Source organism: Paralichthys olivaceus, chromosome 12 (assembly GCF_024713975.1).
Source record: "Paralichthys olivaceus isolate ysfri-2021 chromosome 12, ASM2471397v2, whole genome shotgun sequence".
Lineage (NCBI taxonomy): Eukaryota > Metazoa > Chordata > Actinopteri > Pleuronectiformes > Paralichthyidae > Paralichthys > Paralichthys olivaceus.
The window spans coordinates 21587748-21606858 of NC_091104.1; the positions used below are offsets into that span (position 1 = coordinate 21587748).

Consider the following 19111-nt stretch of genomic DNA (forward strand, 5'->3'; position numbering starts at 1 on the left):
CTGCTGATAACTGATGTCAGACTCAGGGTGTAGATGTTTGTTCTCTGACTGCACAGACTTGTGCACAGATAGATTAAAACGTTTCTCAGCTTCTCTGCAACGTTCCACTGAAGGTTTGGTTTTCAAGGAACCATAGATGTCTTTATAACGAGATGATTTACTGCATTTAACTTGTTTTGAATCCCAGAGACATTCAACTAAAACGTTCCTGAAAGCCAGGATAGATAAACAGGATAAAAGAAAACAGATTTGCACTGTGTAGTGATCTTTTCACTTTATAGATACAATCTGTACCATGGCTTCATGAGAACGCTGCCTTCTTTATAAGAGTACAGAAGAATTGAAATAGAGGAGCAAAGGACAAAGCTCTATAGATATTCATGAGAAAATCAAAGGGGGCTTAGAAGGAGACCAGTCTGCTTTCCATTGGCATTCAGTCTGACCTCAGCTCCGAGACAGGTTGATATCACACTCTGTGTGTTTTCACTAAAAGCTTTTACAGGAGGCGTAGCTCCGACACCTGGATGACATCTGTGACAAATGTCCCTCTGGTCTGTGAACTGTGGACATTCTCTTGGTTTTATGTCAACAGCAAAGCCACTGTTCTTTTTCTCAGCTCTCGATGTTTGTTCAAGAAATAATGCAGCAGAGAGAAAATACATATTTACAACCTTGTTCTTCCGTCTTCTGACACTCAGTGGAATAATGTTTTTTCTAGACCTTACCCTGACCCTGATCCTTAAAGCAAGTCTTAACTCTCCAACAGCAAAGTGAAAGTGGGTCAGAAAGTGAGGACCAGCCAAACTGTTCTCACTCCAGGCGTTCTAGGCTCAAAATGATCCTCACATAGATCTTTGTACAAGTCCAGCATGTCCTGCATGGACTCCACGTTTCTGTTCACATCCTCATGCATCCTCACTCACGACACCTACATTTTAAAGCATCAGATTTTAAAAATATGAGGAATATACGAGTTAGTATATGAGAACAGGGGTTTCAAACTAGCAGCCTTGATTCAGCCTATAAGACAATTACACAACCTAGTCAGCGTGTGTTATAGAGATGTGAAAGAGCTGACACCAAAATGCCCATTTACAGGTTCTGTCCTGAAGGACACAGTCGATCTGTCTGCAGAGGAGAAGCTGCTGTTGTCTGCACCACTCGAATGGAGTACATTTTTCTCCCCGCCCCAAATAACAGCTTTCATTTTCATGCAACACAAAGTTATAATGGGATGAATGACATGTCTGTCATTGCCACAGCGCCCCCTGGAGGCCCATTAGTGCACTATGTAACTGGTGTACCGTGCTGGAACATTAAAATCTGCTTTAGTTCATAGGCACACACAAAGAGCCAGAGTGACCAGCTGTAAGAAATAACTTACTCACTATTGTCAGTGCGGACATCAAATAAGAGACACAGGAGAAACCAAAGAGGACATTGTCGGAGGAAACAAAGAAGAGGAAAAGAGAACGTGATGATTAAGAAACTGAACAAGAGTGAATATTGAGCACATTTCACTCGCTGAGAGCTAAAGGAAGCCAAATATGCAGGACAGATGCAAACATGGTGTAAAGTCGCAGCTTTGGCTTGTTTGCTTTGTGTGAGTGAAGTTGTCGGCTCACTAGAAGCCATCAGAAGTCAGACAAACACGTCTACTTTAGCAGGAAATTTATGTCAGTCGACATGTTTCTTCTCCATCAACAAATCTACGTGTATGCAGACATCGCATTTATAACAGTGAATTATGCAGCCCCACCTGTAGGGGGAGTTGGAGTATAGTGAGCGATATGGTGTCACTTTAACCTGAGGAGACTGCAACAAACAGTGTTTAGGATTTGACTAGGTTAGTGTCTGGACTCTTCCTGAGAAGAAAATGTATTAGGAAGCTTGCTTTAAAAAAAACGATTATTTTAAATCAACAACAGCTCACTTTGGTAACGTAGTAGAGCAATAAGCAGGATTATGTACAGTGAGCTGGTCATTATTGCACATAAGCCCTGGCTGGGTGAATGCAGACCCCAGCAGGATTATCCCTTTATTATTAACATGTGTACAAATGTAGGGGCCTGTACAGCTGCCAGCACGAATCTGCTAGCGATAGCAAAGTGTCCTCCTTTGGTGCCGGCTGTGCCAGCGCTGCTCTCCATCATGTTAAAGCAGACTGGAGTCTTACTTCATGGTCTTACAAAGATCATTTGTCTCCCATCAGGGATCCGCTCTGCAAAGTGCTGATGATGCAACTGAGCACACACCACACTGTGATCCAGTGTGTGTGTGAGCGCTGTTTCAGGTTCTACACTGCACATAACAAACCATTTAAATACAACACGCAGGGCCGTGGGAGTCACAACGATGAGTCACACAGATCTCTGGCCATTATTACCAAAACTAAATCAAAGTTGGTTTTTTTACAAGAAAATATTTGTCCTGCTGTGATTTTCTGACAATAAGGTTGCTGAATTCAACTGTTTGAGATGAAGCTGCTCTCAGTGTCTCTCTCTACTTAAAACATGAGGACCACATCCTCTCGCCTCCACTCAGGACGAAGCACCTGTCCTGGGGTGACTTCTCCATCCCTCCCTCCAGATCAGGGCCTGCACTGAACTGTCCACCTTTAAACCACTACTGAAAACCCACCTTTCAAAAACTGCTTTTAACGTTAGATAATGATGTGTGTGTTATATTATGTGCAATTATAATTCACTTTTACCTGCTTTCTGTTCTTGTTAAACCTGTAAGGTTTACAGTGTCATTGTTAGAAACGTTATAGAAATGAAGAAAATGTATTATCATAAAAATAAGACATATTTCTATATATAATCAAGTAGAACACCACCTTAAAATGTGATCACGGCATTTAACTGAAACTGAACATAATAACCTTTGTTAAGGTGGAATTTATGACAGAGCTGAATTTCCAGGCCGTTTCAATAACTAGAAAAGTACTCTCTCTGTTTCCAGATTTTCCAGGATGAATGGCAACCCTGAGGTTTTTTAAGTATTTAGTTCTCAGATTTTACAAACATGCCTCTTTTTACTGCACGTTTGAGTATGTGCTTACAATAATTCATCTGGTTACCTGGACTGTAGCCTGCAGAAGATCTGGTTCTCTCTCCCTGCCTCCTCCGGCTGGTTGCTTGGTTGAGATGAGCTCAGCAGTTCTCGGATCAAACCTGCGCTGCAGTCATGTCATATATGGGCGACTAAAACGGTAAAATGGAAAAGGCTTTTTGGTTTGGCACAGTTAAAGATGTGAGTGAATCCAAACAGAAGTTATTTGTATCTAGATGTAAAACAGCTTAGGAGAAAGAGGCGGTGATCAGTTTAACAGAGTGATGATCAGCATCATGATGCTGCTACGACTTGATGTTTTTTATGTCCGATATTACAGCTGGAGCTGTTTGTTTGTGTACGTTACACACACTGAGTCCTTGACGCCTGCTCTGGTGGAGCACCACTGTGTTACATTTCCACTCCAGCAGCAGCAGCAGGCGCTCTCAGCTTGGACTGAGATGAGCCCCACTGGAATCTGATGGTGTGAACAGACGTGTAACCATTTCAAAGTACTTGCTACTTCATTTTCAGCTCCTGAAAACAACACTGCACTTCATGGACAGTCCGGGAAATTAAAGCAAACCTCCTTTTCACTAGAACAGCCACACTTAACAAGGCACGGAGCTAAAGGAGAAATACAGTCTGATCAAATTAGAATAGAATCTTTATTTCAATTCTTTACAAATACTCTTATTTTCCACAACATATAAATGCATCAGACCAAATTCCCCTCTCACATTTCAAATGTACAGAAATTTCATGAAAACAAAACATCTATTACCCACACGAACACAGTGCAGAGACACTTTCATACCCATCAGTGGAATTTGCAATCAGAGGGATTTGTAATACAGTGGGGGTTGCAGATGCAAAGAACGCAAGTCTATCTATAGATGAGATTTTAAAAGTGGAACGCTGACAAATGCAACAGGAATTATCACAGAAATGCCCTTAATGGAATTAAGATTTAACAGGAATCTGAAAACACTGCGTTTTTAAAAGCCCACCAGCTTCAAGCGTTATCTCTGTGGCAGATGTTTTAGACAAGCACAGGTTCTGACCACCACTGTTTTAAATCACAGGGGGCCTGACCAGACGGATCAATGAGACTCTTCAGCGACTGGATTGGCCTGCACGCCCTAATTGGATAGTACATGAATGTTTTACTGAACAGTGGGCCTGTTTTCCACATGCACAATCGATGCCTTGTTCTCTGCTGAGTTGCCCAGATGCCTCTAATCAAATAGAAAAGTCTGTCCTTGAAACTTCTGGATGATTGCACATTTCCTGTGTAGAGCCGCTCCTGTTTGTCTAGTACAGAGACACACTAGAGGACATTTGAATTGAACAATGTTTGTGGATTACATTAAGAAGAGAATCACTTCTAGATTCAGGTTGTAAAATGATTCAATAGCGAGGTTTAAGCAAATCAGGTTTATAATCCGACTGTGTTCCCGACTCTGGTCAAAATATTTATAAAACCTGTGTGCTGTTCAACAGACTCTCACTGGAGGACATCACCGCAGCAGCATCAGTCTGATTAAGAATCCCAGCCAAAGGGATTTTTGCAGCCCACAGCACAATATACCATCATGCATCTGTGTAAGTTAATGGACAGTCTGTGTATGTAGGAGGCAATAACTCCAGCTGATGCGGTTGTATTGTGATGGAGGTGGATGGAGGTCCAGGGTTAATTAAATCCTGTTTTTAATTCACATTGATATATACTGAAAATCCACTTTTGACTCAACTCCCATCAATTATATGCAAGTTATATGATGACCTGGGAAAAAAAAAATCAATCTCTCTCGTGTCAAAGCGCTTCTCAATTAATACACACATGCACACGCAATCACAAAGACTTGGACACTTTTGGTTAGAGTAACATTACAAACTAAATTATGTGATAAAAATCTCTACTCGATGCAATCATTAATCTTTAGAAATAGTTTTCCATGTGTACACATCCATTCCATTTCTTTTATCATATTCAGATCAATCATGTCGACGTCGTCAGTGCAATCAGATTAAAAATAGTGCAGCGGTTTTTGCCTTATTAAGACTTTCCCTCCAACATCCTGCTGAGATAAATTCTAAGAGGATTTGAAAGTTAATTTTCTAAAGTGCTTTTTTTTTTTTGCTTCATACAATTTGCCAAAAACTAATCTAGTAGTTTAAATTTGAAAATATTAATAACTGGTTTTGTAACTAATTCACACCAGCTCTGACTGTACAGAGGAAAATCAATGATGGTTGATTCAACGAAAAGAATCTTGCAGCGGAACATGAACAGAAAATGTTCTCCAAACCCACTCACTCCATTTACTACAGTCTGCTGTTTTCATTCACCAAGCGCGATCCGTTGATGCCACGGTATGTGACGCGGCTGGGACGGACCAGCACACCGTGGCCAGCTCGACAGGTGAAGTAGCGGCGGACCCCCACAGAGCCGTCATTCTTGCCCTTGGGGCTTCGGAGCTCCAGACCCAGCCAAAGGCCCGGGGCAAAGTCTGCCGTTCCCAGGTAACGGATGAACGCCATCTCATTGGCGCTGTTCAGCAGGACCTGCATGCCCACGTGCAGGCGGATCTGTCCATCAGGGCTGGCTGAGGGACTGGACCCTGCACGTCCAGGGACACCACCACTACTTCCACTGAGAGTGCTCCAGCGCCGTCGGTGAGGGTTGGAACGACTCCTTTTTTTGGTTTGTTTGTTTTTGTTTCGATGAATTGTTGAAGCACAGGGAAAATACAGACAGAACGATTTATAAGAGAGGGTTTGAAGTGTGAAATGACATATTATAAGTAGGGGATTCATGGGAGCTCAGGGTTTGAGGGATTGATCTTCAATTCCATGTTCTCTTTCATTATAACCACAATCATGTACTGGCTAATTAAAAATAGGAACCTTTTGCTGAATAATTCCACTACCTCTTATCATTATTGATTCTGCCACTGCTGCAGGGGCTTAGGAAGCTGAAAGGCTTTGGGAAGGAGACATGTGAGGGATGTGCAGAAAAGAGACAAACCTGCTAACAGGACTTCTTCTGCTCGTCTCCTTTGGGGTGGCTATGGACAATGATGTGCTCAAACTGCGACGGATTGTCCCTGCACAGCAATTACAAGAGTCAAGCACTCCCATACAGATTCATGCATGAGCACTCACAGAATAATAAACGCAAACACACTAGAGATGAAGGCAGAACCCTCACCGCTGAATGGATGACTGAGGCGTGAGGACGAGAGCTCCGAGAGGCAATCGACGGATCCATGGATCCTGTGAGAAAAACATTGAAGGCTCTTCATTCTCACGATATTAACATTCACTCAGTTTTCACCAAACCATTGTGCCAAACCCACTGCGTGTGTCTGTGTTCACTGCTGACAGGTGGAGTAGTTTGAAGGTGAATCAAGAATCTGTGCTGTAGGGAAAGAATGTGAGATTCTCCCTGACATAGGAAATGTGCTCACTTGAGCCAGAGGCTCAATCATGAAACAAAAAAAAGGACATAAATAATGGATGAAAGGAAAGACATGTTCAAAAAGCAGCTTTTATATCATGAAAGACCTCACCAGTGGTTTAATAGATGCAACAAATGGTGGAAAATGGCGAGAGCAAGGTAGAGATGGTTTAGGTTTTACTGAGATGAAGCACATGTGGTAAAGGGAGGTGAGGAGAATGATGACATTGTATAAAAGGACCTGGAGAATCTCACTTTAACTGATCTTCCTTATGAGAGGTTTGGAAAAACTGTACAGACAGCTGAATTTAAAGACAAAGCTAAAATACAGGAGAAAACAAGGGTCACTGAGTTGTTTCATGAGTCAAACACTGGGGTCCAGGACAGCACTCTCCCTCTTCCTCCCACACAAACACACTGTCAGTCACACTGACCATCAGCAGCATCAGCAGCAGGGCACCCATATAGATTGTACTGTCTCCAGCAGGCAGGCTGGATTCAACATTAACGTGTTAGATTCCACTTTCGCTGTGCTTTAAAGTACCTGTCAGCTGCAGATACCGTCCCTAATAATTAAAAATAATCTAAATTTGGTTGATTTTTTTTCTTGGAACTGGCACCTGTCATCTGTATTTGACAACCAGTCCATCTAATGATGGGCCACATCTCTGCCTGTGTGGTTAATAGGAGGGAAGCATTAAAAGGATCATATATAGATTTATTTAATTGGCTGTTTTACATTTCCATAATAACCCTCTAATATTTCTGTGGCAGTAGACCATGCCACAGGGCTCTCATCACAGCAGCCAGAGACAAACCATAAAGGTTTGAGCATCTTTATAAATACAAACTAAAGTCACAAAACACTTAACTTAAAGGCTTGGGCTCAGTCTCTGTCCGTCTCAGTCCTTGTGTGTCTCTGAGTGATTCTGCCTTGAGGCAGCTCACTGCTGCCTTTCAAACCCAAGGTTTAAACAGCTAACATCTCTCACCTGCGCTGATGAATCCTCTGATACAGGTCAAAGTGCTCTCCCAGCCCCCTCACCTCCACAATGTGCAGTTCTTTTTCTGCTTTCTGACTCTGCATACTGCAATTATACGTCTAGTTAGGAAGCAGGAGTCTGAATACATGACCCCAGCAGATTACACACATCAGAGAGCTTTCTGAGAGGCTGATTACATGTCTCAAGACACACGAGTACTTTGGTTGAGAGCATCTCGTGAATGAAGCACTCACCAGTCTAATTTAGACCTGTCTCCATCTTAACTATTCAGGATTTTGCAAACACAAAACACTGCTCTATTATCACTTTATCATAGGGAAGGTCATTAATCAATAGTTCAGAGGCTTGAACTTGAAGGTACTTTTGTGATATCTAGTGTTGAAATTGCATGTTGCAGCTGAATACCCCTCACCTCACCCTCCTCTTCCAAACATGAAAGAGAACCAGTGGTAGCTTCAGTTGTCATAAAAACTCAAAAGGTTTAGTTTGTCCAGTCTGGACTAATGTTAAAAACATGGTGGCCTCCGTAGAGAGGGTCCCCTCGAAGTACATATAAAGTATTTAAATATAAAGGACCTTTTCTTGGGTAAAGAAAACTGCAATTCATACAATTTAGATAAAACGAACAAACAGTCTGCCATTAGTCTCCTTTCACCTAAATCTTACACACTGGACCTTTAAGTTCACCTAAGAAAATATTCAATGGCACTAGTACTTGAGTCTAGAATAGATTTCCACAAAACATGGTGAAGGATGCTGTAAGGGTCAGGGAAGAAGCTATATTGATGTGGATCTGCACCAATCATTTTTTTAACTTTCTCTAAAGTTTTGAGATTTTTACATTTACATTATTTCCTTATTCCCAGGGAATCATTCCTAGATCTTGATGAAAAGGAAATGAAAATCAGTCAAATTGAGATACTTTGGAGATCCTGATAAACTATTCATTGCAAGTATACAAGGTCAATTTTTTACTTTATTCCAGACTCAATAACCTGATATATGGAAAAGCAAATCTCAAGAAGCTTTGAACATAAAATATAACAAATCGCCACAAAACGCATTGACTTTTAAGTCGATGGGTTTAGTGATTGTAATATTTTATGTTCTTGAGATGTCTACATGGCTCAACCCCAGGTGTACATCAACAAATCTTTGTGTGTTGGGTTCTGAGCACCAGCAATCTTGCGCACAAAAACATCTGAATCAGTTCATGTGTACTTGTCCTGGGTACTTGTGTACTTGAGTGAAGTAGCTAATTATCTTATCACAGTATTTGTTGCAAACATGGGGCAACAGGCAAACAACCTCATCATTTGCACACTATATATATATATATAGATCTTATACGCTCATTATGCATAAACCATATTTAAAAGCACAAATGAAGGTGACCAGATCGTTACGAGGTGCCACATTAAGTTGAGAGGTTACGGTGGACCACGTCCCCAGGCCTCACGTTTGACATGTCTGACTCTTGTTAATCACCAGTACAGAGGATGGCTGTTTGTTGCACAGTAGGCAAAATCAAATACATCAACGCTTGCACAAATGATGCTGTCAAAGGAGCTCATTAGTGCCATCAGATGTATTAATGAGGGCAATGAAATACAACCTCTGGGTTTTAAGGGCGTATGTCGAGTTCTTCAAAAATCTGCTCTGAAATTTAATAGAATTTCTTACACATACTTATTTGACTCATTTGTTTTTGCTTCTGAGGTTAACCACTGGTAAAAATCAAAAGGCGCCATTGATAATTTGTGGAAAATATAAGCTATTTTGAAAAGGGCCTGCACTCACCTTTGAACACGAGATGGAGGAGCAAAAACGCCATGTTTTGGTGGGCAGCTGAAGTACCTCACTCCTCCCACTGATCCATCATTCTTACCACTTGGCTTGTCCAGTTCAATGCCCAACCAGAGGCCTGTGCAGACAAAGAGACACAGTCCGACTCAGGGTCAAGGGAAAACTGTGCCAAAATCACATGTCAAATAACATAAGATAAACTTAAACTAAATAATTCCACGCTGGATTCACCTCATTACAGCAGCAGATAGTCAGAATGAAGTATACAAGAGAGCATGTTCAAGTATAAAAATGCAATATATGTAATGTATACTATATACAATATGTGCATATGTGAGATATTGAAATATATGTTTCCATAAATATGCATATATAGACAGTTTTAAGTATATAGGCATGATTTAAGATTCGCTTAAAATGAGAGGTGCACCTAAAAAAGAGAGATGTCAGTCATGAGTAAAGAAAGTTGTGTATTAGTCATTCAGCAACGATATATCAGATGTTGGACAATTATATCTGCTGGATAGATGAGACAAACTGGACAGAGAAACAATTAGAAGCTATTGACTAAACAAATGGCTGGTTATGTTTCCAGCAACCTCTCTACATGGAAAGTTATTAGTCTTGTAAATGGTGGAATTAGACTTAAAGTTCTGATTTCATTATATCAGATAAACTAACCCTACACTAAGTGTACGTGTCTTGAGTCTATAATATATCTGTATAACACGTCCTATTAGGTGGATACTATTAAAACAATTGTGTAGCTCTTTAACTTCCCGTCTCTGCCCCGTTAAATGATGTGACTCTTCTATATGAGGCAGAACATGAGTTCACGGAGTCCTTCTCTCTGCTGGCATGGCTCAAACTAAATGTTATAAAGAAGTAATTAACTGTACAGCGCTCAGCGAGAAGAGTTTTTTCGGCTGCAGAGACACAGTCCTCAATGCACTGAGGCTGAGATAGCACTGATTAAAGAGTATCAAAGGAACTTAAAACTGAAAATCCCACGTAGTCAGTGGTGGGTTATACATTAATACTTATCTATACATGACTGATGCCTGAGCAGAAGTACTTGCTGATTAATACTGTGAACTGTTTATTCTGTTTGGATTCTGCTCAGCAAGAGTTTCTCATATTTTTCCAAAAATATTTTTCCATCAGTATCTTCTGTCCAACAAGAAGAACCGAGATGAATTTTTTTTAAAGTTAGGTTTATCGAGAACAAACACGTTTTTTACATTTAGAGCTTAAATTGCCTTCATTCATCCATGTCACTTCTTATGATTAATGTTTCCACAAAAGTCTATTAGTGTTGATGGTCAAGATCTGTTAATATTCTTTTCTTTGTTATTAGACTCTGACTGTGAGTTGTTTTATTTTCATGTATTAAAAGCTGTGTAATCATCAATCCTCCATTTATTTGTCCAGAAAGCTCCAGATCAACAGTTTGCTGCCCAATAAAAATACCAGGATACATTTAGGGACACATTTGAGAAAACTGCAGTAGTTATAATTCTTTGTGTGGGAAACAGCTAAGTTAGGACAAATGTGATTAATTTAGAGGATAATTAATGTTTTAAGACTTTTTTTTCTTAAGTTTATTTCTAATCTCAAGCTGTTATACACACATGGCTGAATCTTTTTTCCAGAGAGAACAGTTTGTTCAACTCACATTAAAAAAAATTGCAGTAAGTATGAAGGTCATATTACTCATATAATTAAATCAAATGTTAAAAACTGTGAATCAGTGTGTGGGATCTGCGTCGGTGCTTGTTAATAAATTTAAAATAATAATTCTAATGAGTATTTCACTTCTAAATAATAGCTACGATGAAACAATGGCAGACATTTTGTCTTGATTAAATCACTGTAGTTACTGACCTGGAGCAAAGCTGGTCTTTCCATAAAACTGGACCACACCAGTTCTCTGACCCACCACCAGCACCCTCTCCCCCAGACGCACCTCAGGGCCCTCATACACAGAGCTACTCGCTGAGGGGGTTCTGCTTCGGACACCTGGGGGAGATGAACAAAGTCTTCTTTACTGCTGTGATCATTATTTCCCTCAGATCTGTATAATAATGTAAAAATCCTGACTCATATAATACAAGACACAATTAGGATTTAAAATACACAGGACCACCTCTTTGGAACAATACACCAACATCACTACTATCAACATCTACATTGAATAGTTCAGTCAGACAACTCACGTTCAACCGTTTATATTGCAGCAGTAGTACATAGTTTGTGTTTGGCGTCCAGGCTCCGACTTAGTCACTCCCCTGATATGATTACACAGATATGATGGGAGTGACGAGTAAATACTTGTAATCCCCGTCGGAGCCTGCAGGTGGATGCAGGGGTGGTGGAGGGGAATACTGCAATAATGCAGCAGCAGTGCGAGCAGAGGGGGTGATGGGAAATTTCTCTCTGCTTAAATAGGTCGCCTAATAAGGTGGGTGTGTATAAGGGGTGATTGTGGAGAATGAGGTATGTCACATGATGTGTGTCACATGCTTGGAGCAGCGCAGCTCGAGTTGGCTGCCTGAACTAGCTCGCAGGGGTCGCTCCATAAACTAAATGATAGCAATCTTCATTAAATCATGGTAAAGATAATACAGACCTGCAGCAGTCAGCACAGTGGTGCCAGAATATGAATGCAGCGCTAGTGAGGGCGAGGTCCTGGGACTAACACGCTCCCTTCTCTGCCTGGCAGGACGGTGTTGCCTTGGCAGTGGACGAGGTCGGGCACCTGGCCCATGCCGAGAGTCCAGTGAAGAGGATGAAGAGGAAAGAGAGCGGGAGAGAACACCTGTGGGGAAAATGACAGAGAATGAAGAGATGGAAAACACAAGGAAGCGGTTAAGAAACAACCTCTCAAAACAGTGAAGTGATTGAACAAGATGAAAAAGTTTATAACCCATGAAAATCTAGTAATGTGAAGATGCCCACAACAGCTATATCATTCAGTAAGGTGAAATAACTGATGCATCTAGGCTTCATATTGGTTGTGAAGGTTAGCTAATGTCACAAACTGTGTCCCTCAACGCTTAATACTGAGAAAACCATGCATCCATTCCATTATATCAGGAACTTTTAATTGAAATAACGGACATCAGCCTATTTTTCCATTTTCTCCTCCGGAATGTGACAGTGCCAACAACACTCAGATCCAAACAATTACCACGGTACTTTTTCAGAAGTCCAAGCTGCTGTGGCACATTATTCTGAGGCATCACTAATGAAGAGAGCTCGATCTGGCCGAGGTCCAAAATCGGGTCAACACGCTGATCTCCACCCAACATGAGGGATGAGTTGAGTAGGGGTATGCCCAATTTCACTCTTTAAAAACCATTTAGATGCAGGACCTCATTATGCTTTTAACTTTCACAGACCTTCACAGGCCATAAGTTCATTAAGTGCCCAACTCTTAGAGGCTAATTGATTAAATCTGTTCCAAAGCGCTTTACGAAGAAGAGAAGATTCAGCAACAAACTAATTAGGACCCAGGCAGTGATGGACAGAAAACTTATCAACCTTTGCCAAAAGTTGTCTTCAAATGTTAGTATTAGCTAATGGACCTCTAAGATTGGACAGCAATGCACAGATATAATAGATGGAGCTCCTGATTCTGTCATTTCCGCCTAAGCTATTCAATTCCTTGTTGCCCTGATTGATTACTGGAGTGGTGTGGTTTTGGCCTCATGCACAATGAATATAAATTCCAAACATGGAGTATTTTCAGTTTGAGGACAAGATCTGGAATTCTGATTATGCTCAATATTCACTTGTTGCTGAAACATATTATCTATCTAAATGCAAATGGAGATGGAAATTCTAATTTATCATCTGAATTATCCTTTAATTACAGATGCATTTCTGCAGGGTACAGAATGGTATATAAAAGTATGATATAAAAGTACTTTATAATTCCAAAAAAGGGCTTTGATGTTTCTGTTGAGCTACACACAGATGGATTATGATGCTGGATTCAACCATTAAAGTGTGTAATCATCACAGACAGATGGTGATTAGAGGTGTGTGGAACTAGGATCTGAACAATTTCCAAAGGTTTTAACCGAGGAGAGATTCTATTAAATATTGCAAAGCCACTTCCGCACAAATGTTCTTCATTATGTTCACACACAAATCAATATTCATCCAAGCCAGATTAGATGGTTGCATAAATAAAGCATCATCACAGCTCTGTAATGTTTGAAGTAAGAAAGTCAAAGGTCTGCTTGAGCACTTACACTTGATAATCCAAGTGGAAATATTGTGACCATAGGTGGACACTAGTGGCATTTTAAGAAGCCATCCAACACTTATCTAGTATGAGTTGAAATAAAGTTTAGAGAAAAGTAAAGACAATTACAAAAGAGGGAACTAAGGAGAAGTAGAAGTGAGTCCCAAGAGTAGCAGATTTAACAACAGAGACAAAAAAAGCTACACTGAAAAGATAACACACAAAAGCAGGAGAGTGTAGAATAGCAAATAAAAGACAGCATGGTATTGTTGAGTAGCCATGAAACAAGAGGTTCTGAGAGGCATTCTCTCCCGATTGTACCAAGACCGTCTTCCTTTGCTCTAACACACAATGAGAGACAAATATGCAGAGACAAGCAGTTACACTGACACAAAGGCCCCAATGACAGGAAATTCAAACAGAAAAAATAAATCTTTAAAAATAAATCTTGGTGCCGGCTCAAATGAAAAATAACACAAAATAACTTGCAGAAGTGATCATACCTGTAAGTTTACATCAAAAAACAAGTGTTCATTGTGTTGTTTCCAGATCTGAATCAAATCTACAACTAACACACAAAAGCCTTTTAGTTAATAAAAATTAAGATCCATGTATCAGAGCAATCCAAAAAAAAAAATTATTTCAAAAAAGGATTGCCACATAAACTGTTTCCTATCAGGCTCAACTCTTTATTACATCACCTTAGTTCACACTTTATATTGTGCTTTGAAAAGACGTTTGGAAATTCTCATAAAAGCTTAGTATTTATTGATTGCCATTTCAGTTTACATTTCGAGGCAGCTGGGCGACATTCCCCTCAGAGGCAAAGTGGTGGCTTTCCTTTCAACTCCAATGAGGAGACTCCATTCCGACTCAGAATACCAAACATTCTTGTCACCTGACCTTTAGCTTGCAGGGACTTCCTGACTCTATCAATCCCTCCCACATAGCGGCGTTCCCATCAAGTGACGGACTGCAGCACAGACTGAGGCTTTCTGAATCGAGCAGTGGTCATTTGTGAGCATTGTCTTTGTTCCTGCCACCCTCTGAAGCCTGAGCTGCAGTTGACACTCTCTAATAGCGCATTCTGTTGTGTCTATCCTTCCAGGTTAGCAAGAAGAGACAGTCCCACAATGACCCATCAGATCTATAGATTCACTCTGCTGATCTGAATGGATGGTGCAACACAGGTGGTTTGGAGAGTTTAAGCTGTAAACGGTCGACAAAGACCCTAAAAAGTGTTTAGTCATAAATTAGTTTGGTACCTGGATTGTATGGCTGTGCCAACACACACACCAGCACATGTAATGCGTGCCACACACTTGCACTGACACACACACTTAGTGATGAATGGCTGCCAGGTTATTCAGCCGTCTATGCCCTAGTTATTAAACCCTGCTTAATTGGACTATCAATCACTGAATTCCATAGGCCACGATGAGGTCTGCTATTCCACTCACGTCCGGAACAATTGGCCTCCAAAACCTTTGAATACTGCATCACCACAACACAGCTATAAACCCCTAGAGGGCGCAGGAACCAGGAAAAGCTACCAAGGCAAGGTTGCTACAATGTTCAAAAGGTGACCGGACTATATGATGAGACAACATTAGTCGAGAGTTCAGGGCGTGGGCATCCAAGGACTGTCAGAGCAAGGTCCTGTCAGCAAGCTAATTTATGCTTTGTCCTTTGGCATCAGTTCAGAACCCACCCTTCAAAGCATTCCAAGAAGATTAATACGAAAGCCTGGATGCAATAAGTCCTGGCATGCAGTGTCATGGCTCACACAGACGAGGAAGGATGAGACAGTCTATTTTTGGTACAAAATGGTACGTCAGTAGGAGTCATGACTTCACTGATGAACTCACCTATGGATTGACTCAGTCCCTCCATAGTGTCCTAAAAGCTCATTCTGTCAACACGTGTGTCTGTTAAGTCTAGAATCTAGAAGGAGTGTGTTCTCATATCATCATATCAATTCTGTTAATGCAGCATTTTTTTTTAGAAAACACCAATTCATTCAAATAAATGTCAACAGATCCAACAGATATACCACTCCCTAAGTTTATTATTTTCGAAAACTAATGAGCAGATGCAGATGATAAACATACTGCTGATGCTTCCCTGCATATTATAGATCATTACTGTTATCACTGCATTTTCCTTTATCTATGTCAACAATGACATCTCTCTCAACTGTCTTTCAAAAAAAGTCCTCCTTTTAGGTAGTTTTCACAAATACACAGTAGAGTACAATTCAAATAGGAAACATTTAGAGATTTGGATTGGGATTTTTGTCTCTCCCACAATTGTTTTCCTTTTTCCTTTTAGTCTCTATCTCAAAATAAGTTCAAGTTATATTTTAGTTCAAATGCATACAGTGCATGTGGATACATCCTTTTGCGATTAATATATTTCCTTCGAGCTTATGTTGTCATCAGCGTTTGTTTACCATTTAGCAGGATTACGCATAAACAGGAAATTGTTTTAGCATTGAAAGACAAAGTGTTTTCCAACATTTTCAGTGAATTTAAATTTGGTTCTATAAGGGGACTGTTGGGCCTTGGCAGAGGTGTTCATTCGCCTAATTTCTATTCTAATTTGATGTATAAGATGACTTTCACTTTATAGAAGAGGGACAGGGGGAAGAGTGATCACCAGACTATCTCCCAGGATGTGGACACTTTTGTAATCAAGTTGGCGGAGAGGGCTATTTCAAACAACTTCTCTCATTTTCAACACATCATCCCTAGAGTGAAAAAAAAAAACTATTCACTGTTTCTATTGATGTTTGAACCCCCAAACCTCACAAGGTAATATAAGGAAGCCATCTATGGGAATAATATTGTTGTTCAACAATATCTGGTTTATCAGTCACAGTTCCTTTGTTTCTTATACAATGTGTGGTCTCCAATAATATAAGTTGGTTCTCCTTCCAGGGGCTGTGCTTGTGACATGAGGAAACTTACCAGTGTGACATCTTTTTCACCACTTCAAAAGTTCAAACACTTCTTTGGCCACAGCGACCCACAGACTATTCTGTCTCACTGCCTTTGTAGTTTGAGTTATGCCTAGAAGACTTTATGTCATTTTTTATTTTAAGTAATTTGTGCCAGTGCTTGCAGGCAAACCCATTCTTTAGCCCCATGCTGACGTGCAATGTTCAGTGAACCTGATACAACCAGAATCATGTTAACAGAGCCGGGTGGAGAAGTGGTCAATCAGCAACCGCCCTGTCTCAACAACAGTTGTGTTGTACCTTTTTACAGCTTGACACGATACCAAACAAGTCAAAAGCAGATACTGAGTGATCCGTTTGCCATTGTTCTCCACCTGTGTTTATCTTTGAGGTGATGCGGGACAGGTCAATGCGACGATGGGGCCGTATGGGTGTAGACGTCCTTGTGGTGCTGGTTTTATGTCTTTCCAAAGGTTTGCTTATCTTGGAAAGGGGAGCAAAAATTCCTGTCAAAAAAGCATTAAAAAACAATTTAAAGGAAGGAAAATAAGTCAGCAGGTAACGTGTGACCTAACAACTGCTTTATAGAGTTGTAGAAATAACAACAAAAAACATCATTGTGCCAATCAGAATACAGTAACAAAAAAAAAAAAGGCAAAGGGCAAAATCTGATTTCATGGAGTTAGATGAAATGCCACTGAAAATCTGACTGGACCAATTAAGTCTCATTAAGTCAATAATTGTATAAGACATTAATAGAGCTTGTGGGGGAATCAATGTGTTTGTTCATTAGGTGCTTCTGGGTTGTGGTATGACCTACCATGTTTGATTAAACAGGTGAAATACTGAACCCCTGCTACCGAGCCGTCATTCTTCCCCTCTGGTTTGTCGAGCTCCACTCCAGCCCAGAGGCCTCCTGAGAACTCAGTGCTGCCACAGAATCGCAGAGTTCCGACCTGTTTAAACACAAATAAATGCAAATATCAACAAAGGAATCAACACATGCAGCAAAAGAACTGCAGTGCACTGAGCAGTGTGTAAAGTGAAATCTTTAGATGAGAAGTTAGGCATCAGGTCAAGAGCAGAACCACCAACTCGACGACTTGTTAATGTGTCTATGTTCACTTAAGCAGCAGAAGAGAATCGATTAAAGGAAAACGCAGTTCAAACCATTCAACTGTGCCAGAAAGTGCAGAGAAGATAATAAAGTTTTGATTAGCCAATCTCTACAACGGCACACAGCAATTCTGTTCTCAAAGTAACACAACAATCTATTTATGGCTCATTCTTTCACAGCAAATGTCTGACTCTGGTAGAATTAAAATTGTCTCATCATCTGCATGTCTCTGCATCTATTGGATGTGTGAATGTGTGAGCATCTGGGTAGGCAATAGAGAAGGCACACCACAGACTACAGCCGCATGAAACAAACTACTACCAGGGTAGGTAGGTCCATGACTACAAGAAGAGAAACTGCTGATGGTTTTCAGTTGAACAACTGGCATTACGTTGTAATCTATGACCCCATTCAGACCTGGTATTAACATCTGTCCTGAGTGAACCCATCACAAGTGGCCAGCGCTGAGTGCAGGTCTGAACTCACCTAAATCTGATCAATCACACTGCATTTGAAGGTGGGCTAGGAGTCTATGGCTAGGATGCATGAGGTAACATATTCTTTTCACTGTATGAACACAAATGCATCAGAGGCCACATGTGAAGGAACAGCTGACGTCCTCTGATCTCTGTGTTTCAAATGTACAAACATTTGTGTCTATCACAACAATATAAACACTGATCACCATTTAACATTGTCATCACATCTGGAGTTATAAACTCAGACCAGGTAAAAACAAAAGACGTACGTTGTTATTTGGTGTGTTGTGATCATAGGAGTCATATTCAGGATGCATTTTAATACCAGTGAAGCTTAGAGCTGTGCACATGTGATTGGATCTCACAGGACCGATGTTAACAGCAGGTCTGAAAAGGGCCTATAACAAATATTTCAACCATGACGCATTTCTTTCAAGATGTGTGCAGTTGAATGCTATGCAAGCTTTAGCAATGTGGCTAATGCAAAACTGACAAGTAACAAGCACCCACTACCACTTTGCTCTGACACCAGTAGTGTCATTTATGTATCAACAGTTCTCTCTCTAATTCGCTACCACTGATTTGTCAACAAATCAAAAGCTACACACACACACATGTCCTTACACTGTAAATTTAAAAGCTTTAAAGCCAGTGTTTACAGACGATTGGAGCTGATTCACACAAGCATCATGATTAGTTTCCAGGTTCTTTAAATACTTCCTTAAAATCGTAATGAATAAAACCGCTTTACTATGTGAGATCTTATGACATTAAATTCAATTAAGTTGTACATCGTTGGGGCGCCATTCAAAGTTAATAAACTCCTCAACCCCAAGAGTTTGAAAAGCCACTTCCTGATCTAATAAGAGTCATTAGTCAGGGTCTCTGTCATAAAAACTGTGTCCAGTTCATCCCAAACAAGTTCCACTGACTGTGCTGCTCTTCCATCATTTCCATCATTTTCCAGATGATGTGGA

General features: G+C 40.5%; 1 protein-coding gene across 4 annotated transcripts in view; it reads right to left on the minus strand.

The window, feature by feature from the left end:
• Window positions 1–3703: 3703 nt before the first annotated feature.
• Window positions 3704–19111, minus strand: part of LOC109628256 (CAP-Gly domain-containing linker protein 4) — a 31777-nt gene continuing 16369 nt past the window's right edge. For all 4 annotated transcript variants that reach the window (XM_020085277.2, XM_069535303.1, XM_069535304.1 and 1 more), the window contains exons 8-15: window positions 17359–17494; window positions 16913–17044; window positions 11957–12145; window positions 11212–11346; window positions 9322–9445; window positions 6269–6333; window positions 6086–6164; window positions 3704–5752 (exon numbers count right to left, since the gene is read on the minus strand). In XM_020085277.2, coding sequence (XP_019940836.2) covers window positions 5383–5752; window positions 6086–6164; window positions 6269–6333; window positions 9322–9445; window positions 11212–11346; window positions 11957–12145; window positions 16913–17044; window positions 17359–17494 — 1230 coding nt within the window. In that variant the 3' untranslated portion in view covers window positions 3704–5382. The remainder of the gene's footprint in view (window positions 5753–6085; window positions 6165–6268; window positions 6334–9321; window positions 9446–11211; window positions 11347–11956; window positions 12146–16912; window positions 17045–17358; window positions 17495–19111) is intronic.